This window comes from Octodon degus, unplaced genomic scaffold, assembly GCF_000260255.1.
Source record: "Octodon degus isolate 3935 unplaced genomic scaffold, OctDeg1.0 scaffold00076, whole genome shotgun sequence".
In the NCBI taxonomy this organism is placed as follows: Eukaryota; Metazoa; Chordata; class Mammalia; order Rodentia; family Octodontidae; genus Octodon; species Octodon degus.
Window position 1 is genome coordinate 7,031,902 of NW_004524652.1, and position 11,242 is coordinate 7,043,143.

At 55.2% G+C, this 11,242-nt stretch overlaps 1 protein-coding gene across 1 annotated transcript in view; it reads right to left on the bottom strand.

Annotated features, from left to right (window-relative positions):
• Positions 1-601: 601 nt before the first annotated feature.
• The window catches only part of Bcl7a (BCL tumor suppressor 7A), a 22,964-nt gene continuing 12,323 nt past the window's right edge, over positions 602-11,242 (bottom strand). Inside the window, exons 4-6 of the mRNA XM_004635894.2 lie at positions 10,515-10,682; positions 4,030-4,148; positions 602-3,219 (exon numbers count right to left, since the gene is read on the bottom strand). Coding sequence (XP_004635951.1) covers positions 3,148-3,219; positions 4,030-4,148; positions 10,515-10,682 — 359 coding nt within the window. The 3' untranslated portion in view covers positions 602-3,147. The remainder of the gene's footprint in view (positions 3,220-4,029; positions 4,149-10,514; positions 10,683-11,242) is intronic.

Genomic DNA, 11,242 nt, shown 5'->3' on the forward strand with positions numbered 1-11,242 from the left:
CCCCCCCGCCTCCAGGTCGAGACAGGATCGCAACCCACCTTTCCCAAGCGGCCCCAAATCCAGGAAGCCAGAACTGGAGGTGACTTTTATCTGTTCTTCAATGTTTTATTGTATGGGAATTGAACACAGGGCCCTTGTACTCTGCTACAAAGCTACTCTGGACCTGGGCAGAGCTTTCGGACTGGGGCCTGCCTGGCCACACAAGCTGAACGAGCCTGCCTCTTCGCTTCTTCACCGGCACGGAAAATGACACCACCTGCCCATAGAAAGGAGCTCCTAGGGCGGGTGCTCGGAAATGAGGCCACCCCAGCAGATGCCAGCAGCCCACCTCCCCGTGCAATCAGGGACAGAGATCCTTGTACTTGTCTGATTTCACTCTTTAATGTAGTACAACCCCAGAGCAGCCTGGTCTGCTGGCCTACACCTGGAATCCCAGAACCCTGTGAGGCTGAGGCAGGAGGACTGGGCAGTTGCCAAGTGACTTAGATCCTGTCTCAAAACATAATGGGCTGTGGCTATCACAGCCAAGCCCTGGGTTACCCCCCCAACACACACACACACACACACACACACACACACACACACACACACAAATATCATGTACTCATGATTTGAATTTTATTTTCTGAAATGGAACCATTGTACATTGTACAAACCATATCTACTGATGGAATAAATAAGTGAAAAATTATACTGCTGTACAACACACCAAAAAAAAAAAAAAAATCATAAGAGGAAAAAAAAAAAAGTAACGGTGAAAAGGTCTTTATCCCTCTAAGCAGGTCCTCGGTGCTAGGGAACATTCCGAACGTGACACCACCAGACGATGGCGGTCACCACCTAGAAGTGGTCCTCAGGCTCAGGGCTCCAGGGTTGGTGCCGGCCCTCTGCGACGTGGAGCCACAGCCTCTCCACCTCAGTCTCGGGGGTCAAGTTTGCCCTGGGAACCCTGGCAGCCATAGGGCCTGGTGTCCCCGAGGATCTGCCCTGGCGTGGCCAGGTCTTGGGTTCTGCGTTGGGGACAGAGCGCCGGTGGGTGGCTGGGAAGGAAGCACATTGGATTTCTGCAGTGTCACCGATCCGCGTGGAAGGCGTCTGGCTGGCAGGGCAAGCAGGGCTGCCGGCGCTTTGCCTGGCCTGGCCGTGGCCGTGGCAGGGCCTGGCTGGTCCCTGCCACTGGCCCATTCCTACCTACAGGCACTTCAGAGGGAAATGAAGGACAGCCTGGGGACCACGATCTTCGTCATTGTCATCCCCCACTGTGCCAGCTGCTCTTGCCCGTCCAGAGAGATGCAGGGGGTCCCAGCTGGCCAGCTGGCCCTGTGGATAGTGGGGGGGGGGACTCGCCATAGCTGTCACCTCTCATTTCCCTAGAGAAATAAATATCCCAATTCGTCTTGCCTTGAAATACTTTTGCTGCAAAGAAAGGCATCACCCTAGCTCCAAGATCTGGAGGTCAAGCGCCTCGCACCTCAGATGGGCTGCCAGGTCGAGCGTCAGGTCACAGCTGGGACGAGACCCAGGTCGCAATTCTCAGCAGAACTGGCTGCCTGAGGGCAGGATGGAGAAGTACAAGGATTTTTTTTTTTTTTTTAAGACAAATCTTTCAGCATTGCTAACTTCAACATTAATATTTTCAAAGTTTTTTTCCCTTATTTCAGGAGACATTTTGCATGAGGTATTTGAAATTCAGGAACATTTCTGATTCTTCTTGAAGTGCAGGAAATAGATAGGCTCCTTTAAAAAAAAAAGAATAGGAGCTTCGCCCTCAGAAACTCTTAGAAAATGGAATCTGGCAGACACTTCCCATGGTGGTCAGAGAAAGAGCCCCACAGCAAAGGTGGTACCTGAATATGCACCAATTTAGCCCCAAAACAAAACAAAAACAAAACAACAAAACCCGCAGCCCCTAACCCCCATAACACACAACTCAAAGGGAGCCAGAACTCCAGTGCAGTAAAGAAAGCTTAGGAAAAGGTTTAGGGTCCGAGGAGTCTGGAGTCATTAGAACAAACCAGGCCCCAGAACTGACAGTTGGGCAGTTGTCTGTCATTTTCATGGAGACAGGACTCTGTCCCGGTGTGGGCAGGGTAGGGACGAGGGGCCCTTCTGCGGGGCGCTCCTTCCTGGAAGGTGTGCAAAGCTTCCCAAGTCCTGGGTGCCTTTTTCTGGCCTTTAAGGCCCAATCATCAAGGCCACTCTCTGCTGAGACCGAGGGCTTGTCCTGGGAACATGCCCAATGCCGTAGCTCTGAGAGTCGGTACCATGCAAAGCGGGCGCAAGGGGAGGGGCACTGGGGCGGCGGGTCCCATGGATTTGAATCCAGCAACGTCCCAGGAGGGGTCAGCACCAGCTGGGCCTGCCGCCTGCTCCCAGCCTCCCTGGCCCCAGTGCTGTCTCAGATGAGTTGCAGTATGTCCTCAAAACCAGGAGACAGCAGAGGACGGAAGTGATAGCCATCGTGGGGACAGGAGTGCAGAAGTGCCAGAGACATCCTTGGGCTTTGTGGGTCCCAGGAGCACCCAGCACCCAAGGCCCGGGCAGGCGAGGGTGAGGTGTGGAGCAGGAGGCCAGGCTGGGCTCAGGGCACCCTGCTCTCCCGCAGCTCCGCCCTACCAGCTCTGGAGCAGTCCCAGGGCTGGGAGGAGGGAGGCAGGTCAGGTGGTGGCCGCCAAGAGGGCACTTTGCAAAGGGAGACGCAAAACAACCAGGAGACATGCCAGAGGTCACCTCAAGGGCACAAGGCACAGAAAAAGAAAGCGGAAGGAATTGGTGGAACAGTGAAAAGCCCCCGACAGGAAGCGGGCTCCCGATGGGCGCCGCCCTCCCATAGCTTATCCTGTGAGATAGAGGGGGGGACACAGCAGCAACACAAATGTCATCTTGGCTCCCAGGACAGTGTGCAGACTCCTGAGCTGTCGCCCACCTCCCTGAGGAGGGTCCCTTCAAGGTTCGGGGGTCTCACTTCGCAGCAGATGTCTTCAGTGACTGAGAAGTCATACCAGGTCGGGTGTCCTTGGATTCATCTTGGTAAACCGGGAACTGAGTGTTCTGTCTGCACCCGAGGGCACCGCCTGGGCTGCAGGGTTCAGGAAGCAGCCTACAGGTGCCCCCGCCAGGACACACGGCCGGGGACGGAGCCGGCGCCTACATCTCCTCAGGGTTCTGCTGCGAGGCCTCCAGCTTCAGCTTCTTGGAGGGTGGCCCCCCTTCCAGATCCTGAGGCGAGAGAAAGAGGAGACCCGAGGTGAATGAGCCTGGGGAGCAGCAGGTGTCACCCTGCCCTGGGCCCTGTTCCCCTAAGATTAACCTAAAGGCCTCACAGTGACAAGGCCAAGCTCTCCCCTAATCTTCCCTGAGGCCAGGGATGGGTCTGCACCTCCTTGCCTAGTTGAGGCCTAGCTCTGAAGAGATGGTACTGGAATTTGAACCCAGGTTGCCTCCAGGACATCAGCTGTCATCACAGGACCCCTATCTGCACAGCTCAGAGAAGGACCCAAGCAGGGAGGGCTACAGGCTCAGCTGTGGACTTCAAGGCTGACTCGGGCTCTGGTTTCTAAGGCCTCATCTCCTAGTCCCGACAGATGTGGGCTGGGGTCCTGGGGGCAGTGGATTTGACTCTGGGCCCGAAGCTGTGACCTCCTCCTCTACGCTATAGAGGTTCCCTGGGAGCAGAACCACGTGTCCCCAGTCACTACAGTACCAGTGCCTGGGGCAGAACACAAATGAGCCTCACTGAGGGTTCTCAGGGACCAGGAGACTTTTCTGATTGTCTAAAATAAAATCAAACAACAGCATCTCCCTCCCTCTACCCCATCTCCCCTTCTTGCCTCCAGTACTAGGGCTTGAACCCAGAATGTCACACTGAGCTATATCACAGGCTCTTTTTTTTTTTTTTTTTGTACCAGGGATCAAACTCAGGACCTTGCACTTGCCAGGCCACACAGGGGCTTGTGATCCTCCTGCTTCAGGCTTCCAGCCTGTTGGAATTATAGGCAGTTACCACCATGGCCGACAACCCCTGGGTACCTGAGAGGTTGTGGACGACTCTGTGGCCAGCCCCGACTCTGCTGATGGCTGCCGATCCACTTTCTCCGAACTGTTGGAGTTTTCCATCGACAACTGTGAGTTCTGCTCGTCAGTGGTGTCTGGAAGAAAGAGCAAGATGACAGAAGCTGCTTTCAGACACGTGACAGGCGAGAGCAGATGGGCTCGTTCTAAAAATATCCAGAACAAGGTACACTGTCTTGTGGCTGGTATCTTTTGGAGTGGGCTGGGCTGGGGGCCTGCAAAAACTCTTGTTCATGTGGTAGCGAGGTTGCGTTAGGCAGCCAGGCCGCAGCAGATCACACGCAGGCTGCAGGCCGCAGCCCTCTGTGCACCTCCACTTGCTGCCAGGCTGAACAGCACAGCTCCGATGCTGCAGCCCCTGGCGCCCTCTGGTGGCCTGCACACCCCACGGCCACGGCTGTGAATTCCTGTCCAGGCAGGTGGCCAGCGAGGCTGTGTGGGCTCCTCCGGTGGTCGCCAGAAGGGCGCAAACCCTATAAACCTTTCTTTGCATAATGAGTATTTCTCCAAGGTCTGAGAAATGACTGATCATTTCAGGAAACAGGGAATCCAGGACAGAAAAGTTACAATCGCCATCTCGCTGCACTGCACCAACATGCGAGAAGACGCAGCCCTCTCTCTAGAGGCCCCTGGGCAGGCCATCTTCCTGTATTCCAGTAGCACGGCATCCTACAGCCACTGGTCCCCAGTGACTTTGCAGAAGGAAAGTCTGGGCTGGGGAGGGGACACGGCTCAGAGGAGGGAGGGGGCGCTTGTGGGCTCCCTGGTGCTGCTGGGACTTAGGAAGGGGACAAGATCCCACTCAGGCCTACACTAGCGCACGCAAGGCCTCATCCTGGTGTTCGAAGAGCTCACTAAAATGACACTAGCCAGTGCCCCAGCACCCCAAGCTGGCTTTCTGGGGCTTCTAAGGCAGAGAAGTGACAAAGGAGAAAAAGAAGCACGGACTAGAACTGGAAACCAAGCGGTAGGGACACCGGGAGGAGCTGGTGGAGTCCCCTCCGGCGGCCGAGTAGGGAGAGGAGATGTCGCTGGCCAACTCTCTGGGGCTCCCCGGCAGCAGCCCTGACCTGTCTCCGCTGCCAGGACAAGTCCGCTTGCTGCTGCCACAAGGTCACTGTCCAGCTCTCAAGAGCTGCTTGCACTCTGGTGTCCCTGGTGGCACTACTCACAGTAGCCCAAGGTGGAAAGAGCCCTCGAGTGAGCGGTGGTGCACAAACAGACCTGCGCACAGCACACCGCGGGGTGCCATTCCGCCGCCAGCAGGAACCAAGCACCACAGGGCGGCCGGGCACAGGTAAACGTGGATGGAAAGGTGACAGGACGGGCGGGGGGCGGGGGCGCCTGTGGGCCTAGCTACAGAGAGGCTGAGGAAGGAAGCTAGATCTCAGGCTCAAGACCAGCCAGAGCACCTCAGCAAGAGCCTGCCTCAAAATAAAGAGATCTGCGGATGTGGCTCTGCAGAGAGCTTGCCTGGCACTGGGCAAGCGGGAGGTTCAAGCCCTGCCCTACGAGCCAACGAGAACCGTTACGATGCTGTGTCAGGGACACCAGGCACAAAGCCACAGATCACACCATGTTACCGAGTCCCTCCCCCCACAGGTAAAGGCACACAGGCAGAGGCGCGGCGGCAGGAGAAGCGGGGTGCGGCGGCGGGAGAAGCGGGGCGCGGCGGAGGGAGAGGCGGGGCGTGGCTACCAGTGAGGACCATTTCTTCGAGGAGATGAAAGCGCTCTAGCGCTCGGGAGACTGTCCACAGCAACGTGGATGCACTAAGTGCCACTCAACTGCTGTTCACTAAAAAATGGTTCCTTTCAAAGCCAAGCATGATGGTCCACCCTGTAATCAGGAGGCTGATGCAGGCAGAGCACCATGACTTCAAGGCCAGCCTCTGCTACAAAGTGAGTTGAAGCACGGCCTAGACTACACAGTGAGACCTTGTCTCTCTCAAACAATTAACTTCAGCTGGACATGGTGGTACACACAAGTAACCCCAGCATTCGGGGAGCCTGAGGCAGGGTCACAGATCTGAGACTAACCTGGGCAACTCAGTGACTCAGAAATAAAAAGATCAACAAGGGCCGGTGGTGTAGCTCAGTGGTAGTGGGCCGGCCCTTGGGCGTGACCTCTAGTTGCACGGATATACTTGCATGAAGGCACACACACAGATTAACATATTTTCTTATTTTTATTTGCTTTTGTTTTTTAAATTTGGTCTCATTAAGTAGCCCAGGCTGGCCTTGAACCCACTACTGTCTGCAGCCCAGGCTGGCCTCACTCTCAGTGATCCTCCTGCCTGAGCCTGCCCTGCCAAGTGCTGGGACCATAGGCGTACGCCACCATGCCCCATTAAGCACACAGATTAACTTAAATCTTTTTTTTCCTACTGAGGATCAAATTCAGGACCTCATGCATGCTAAGCTTGAGGTCTACTACTGAGCCCACCCCAGCCCCAAGCATTTAATTTTATTTAAATTTCTTAATAAAGAAAAGAGGGGTTGGAGAGATAGCTCCACAGTCTAAGTGCCTGCCTCATAAGCGCAAGGACCTGGGTTTGATCCCCAGTACCACACGCTATGCCAGCCCCAGAACCCTGGGTACACTGAGCCGGCCACTAAAACCAAGCATTGTGGTGCACACCTGTAATCCCAGGGCTAGGGAGGCTGAGACAGGAGGATCACTATAGTCTGAGCTGCATAGTGAGTCCCTGTACCAAATAAATAAATAAATTAATTAATTAAAAAAGATTTTTTTAAAAAGTTTTAAAATAAAAATTTAAAAAATAAGGAAAAGAGATCCATGTTAATTTTTACCCTTTCATAATACACTTGCTTTAGCCAAAGCATTTAAAATTCTTACCGACCATGGGCCGGGGAGATGGCTCAGCAGTGTAATGCCTGCCTAGTGTGTGCAAGGTCCCGAGTTCGATCCCTGGGTACCGCAAAAATAAATAAAATAAAATAAAATGCTTCCGCCACATCTGCGGCTCCAGCTCTGTGGCCACAGTTTTTTTAGTCCTGCAGATAAAGGAGAAGAGGGCACAGTCATAGGGGGGACACGGACAGAGCTGACCTAGTGCTGTTCCTTGGTGGTGGGAACTGGCCTGGGGCCCAGGACTCCAGCATGAACGGGCTTCGGGCAGCAGCCGCATTCGCAGAGGGGGCTGGCGTTGGAACTCACCCTGGGGGAAATTATTTTCCTGGGGCCTAAATTTAGTCCAGGGAGTGCGGACATTATGTCACTCCCTGAACTAGCTCAGCAGTAAACAAGTTCAAAGCAAGGTCACCAGCTGGTGGCCAACCTGCAGGGTCTGGCGTAGCCACCTGGGAGGCCATGCCATTTGTCCGCACCTTCCCGGGGGGCCACAGGGTGCAGGCCCAGGGTCCAGGATGGCGTAGAGGAACCTCCAGCTATGCCTCTAAAGCTTCTAGCGGTAGGGTGTTACGCACTGGTACCCGGCATGGTGGTCAAAGGAGCATTTCAGGGACATCTAACTCCGGTGTCACTGTAGCTGCCTTCTGGGTAAGGGAGGCACAGAACCCAAACATGGGAGCTGCTGGGGTGTGGTGGAAAGAAGCCAAGATGTATCCATGTCTGCTGCAGTGACCCCCAACTGCTCCCCAACAGAGAGTGGACAACTGCTTGTCAGAGCACTTTGCGGCTGCTTCTGTCCTCTGTTCCTGTCCCCTTTGGTCCTCGCAGCAACCTGACAGGAGAGGGACTTCTCCATCCCATTTTATAAGCAAAGAAGAGGCCCAGGAAAGGAGGTCAGTCCCCACCTGGAGTACTCAGCCAGGTAACAGTGGCCTGGACCACGCAAAAGCTAAGTTGTCCAACAGACCAGAAGCCCTGGAAGGCTGGTGGCAGCCACCAGGGCTGCAGAGGAGGGCTGCAGCAAAACCCTCCTGACACTCAGCAACAGGCCTCCTCTCAGGGACACTGGCACTGTCTGGAAACATATTTAGTGCCACAGGTTGGGGGACAGAGCTGCTGGCATCGGTGTGGAGAGACCGGGGGGCAGCCTTAAATCCACAGAGCACAGGGCAGTCTGCAACAAGGAGCCACTGTCTCTGCTGTCACCAGCACTGAGGTGGAGCAGCCCGGCTCCAGCAGAGTCCCCTCTGCACACACTCCCTGAGGACACAGCAGGACCCCCACATAGTTCAGTCCTATGAGCTTCTGTCCTGGGGTGCTGGGAAGGGACCAATGCCTCAACAGGGAGCCACAATCCCAGTTCTACCCATGGAGCACAGAGACCCAGGCTGGGTCCTCAGCTCCATGCCCACGGGGTGAAGGAGCAAGGCAATGTGCATATCGCACATCAGAGCACCTGGCTACAAGTGTGTGACAAAAAGATGAAGCTAGGCTCCAGCACCACACTCTCTCTCTCTCTCTCTCTCTCTCTCTCTCTCTCTCTCTCTCTCTCTCTCTCTCTCACATACACACACACACACACAGCTTATGCCAGGCCCCAGCTTAAAAAACAAACAGACAAAACCAAACCCAAACCCGAACCCGGAAGAACCTGCAGGAGCACAGCAGGGCTATGTCAGAGCAGGGCCGTTTCCACTTGAGCGTGGTGGGAAGCCTTGAGACAGAATGGGGAGGACGCCCTGTCCTGGGGAGGCCTGGCTGCATGGTGACCGGGAGGCAGAAGGGGTTGCTTGGGATTTGGGGGTGGTGCTTAGGAAGGGGGAGCTGCACTGAGACCCACATTTTTGGGTGGACTTGTGCTGAGCCCCACGCTGCCCTGCAAGTCCTCCTGGTCCCTGCCAAGGTCCTTGCACCTGGGGACTGACCGCCTGGCCAGCCTCTTCAAAGGGGGGCTGCACGCCAGCCAAGACCCCCAGCCCCAACTTCAGCCACCTGCTCACACCACTCCCTTCAGAGACTTGTGCCCTGCCTGGGGACACCCGCTCCTTCCTCCTCTCTGTGCACCCTGAAAGCTCTTGGCAGGCAGCTTTACCTCCAATGCAGGGGGCCTTCCCAGAAGCCCAGGCTGCCTTTTCTTACTGCGTCATCCACCAGGCGGTGACCAGGAACTCAGCAGTCCCTTTAGGGACTGGGCGACATCATGGATGTCCCGAGTTTATCTGTGTTCAGATTAACTTTATAATGGAAGATAGCAGGCACAGTGGCACACACCTGTAACCCCAGCAGTCTAGCAGGCTGAGGCAGGAGGATGCAAATTCAAACCCAGTTTGGGCAATATAGCAATTCAGTGACACCCCAGTCTCAAACTTAGAAATTAAAAGCTGGGCATAGTGGCATATGCCTGTAAATCCTGGCACTCCAGTAGCTTAGGCTGAAGGATATCTATGAGCTGGAGGCCAGAGGGGGCTACATAGGGAGACTGTCTCAAAACAAACAAACAAACAAAGTCAGTTTCTCTTTTAAATTTTCAATTAGAAAATCCATCACCGTAGGTCCTAATGGGCCACGCTGGGCTCTACCTTTGGCCCCCTGCCTCAGCTCCCCAGAATGCTAGGATGAGACAGGAACTATCATGCCTGGTTATCCATCTTATTTTAAGTGAGTTGTTCAATTTTTAAATTTTGAGATCACATTCAAATTTAAAAAAACAAAACAAAACCTGGCTAGAGGTCATCCGAGACCTCAGTTCTTGTAGAGCAGGAAGCGGCCAGGTGACTACAGCCCGGGAACTGGCTGCAGGGGGCGCCTGGCCCTGGCCCTGCGGCACTGGCAGCAGGCACTCTTGGGGACACACTTGCAGGGAACCTCTCAGTCCACCGTGGTCACAGATGGCTGTCTGTGTCTTTGGTGTGACAGTGGGTGGGGGTCACAGAAAGCAAAGTCCCTGTCTTATGGAGATATGCTGCAGTGTGCAGGACGAAATGTCCTGAGGTGTACGGATGGCCTGCTTTCCAAGGGCCCCAGAAACAATACTTACAAAGGAAAAATAAAAACAATAGCCCAAAAGAGCCACCGCCTAACCCTCAATAATTGCTGACACGTGACATATCACCTTACTCTTTCAATTCTTTCATTTATTTACATAGATATTGGGGACTGAACCTAGAGCACTAGCACTAGCTAACTCCTCAGCCCTTTCTTCTTTTTTTTGAGATGAAGTCTTCCTCACTCCCTAAATTGCTCTGGCTGGGCTTGAATTTGTGATCCTCCTGCCTCAGCCTCCTAAGTGTGGGATTACAGACACGTGCCACTGTTCTTGGCTTCAAACCTGCAATCCTCCTGCCTCACCCTCTGGGGTGCTGGGACTGTAGCCACCCCACATCCAGCTCTCAGGAACCTCTCCAACTCTGTAATTCTCTTCACACTCAGTTTCCAAATACAAGTGTGGCTGAGTTTTAATGGTCCCCCTAAGGAAGCATCTGCCCTCTGCTTCCCTGTGCATCCACTACGGGGGCCGGTGCATGCAGGGTCCCCCACATGGGCATGCCCATCCTGCTCGGACCCCGTACCTTCGGCCCCTGGGTGCTCCTTGCCATCTGCCTGCGCCTCGTCTGCCTTCGCTTCGTTGCCATCGCCAGGCAGGGCCACGCCTGGCTCTGGGGCAGGGCTGCAGTTGCTGCTGTGCTCCTGTTTGATGGGTGAGGCGTCCGCTATGGAGCTCTGGTTGCTGTTGTCATCTGCAGGGGGACAGAGGCACAGGATGACACTGCAGCTGTCGGGGGCTGCTCTGCGTCCCTGCGCCTCAACAGCGCAGGCCACTCCCTGGGGCATGCTGGGTGCTCCCCTCACTGAACACCCTCGGGCCCCACAGCTGGATCCCACCTCCAGACACAGAAGCAAACAGAGAGGGCCAGGGAGCCCGGAGGTGGCACAGGCCCAGAACGGGGTGCACAACTGCATCAAGGCCACGTCGTTTCGAACAGAAGACCTGGAGCGGAGCTCGGTAGTGTGCAGCACTGGCCTCCAAGGAGTAAGGCTGCGGGTTCCAACCCCGAAGCCACCAGTGTGAGCCAGTCAGGTTGGTGGGGCATAAAGGAGTGAGGGGGGCATGCCTGCGGGGGGCATGCCTGTGGGCGGCACACCTGCAATCTCTGCATGGGGAGGCCAAGGCAGGAGGACCGGCTCAAGCTCAAGGCCAGCGGGGGCTACCCAGCAAGATCTTCACCAAACGAACAAATATAAGAAACACAGAAAAGGGCTGGAGAGATGGCTCAGTGGTCTAAGGCACCTACTTAGA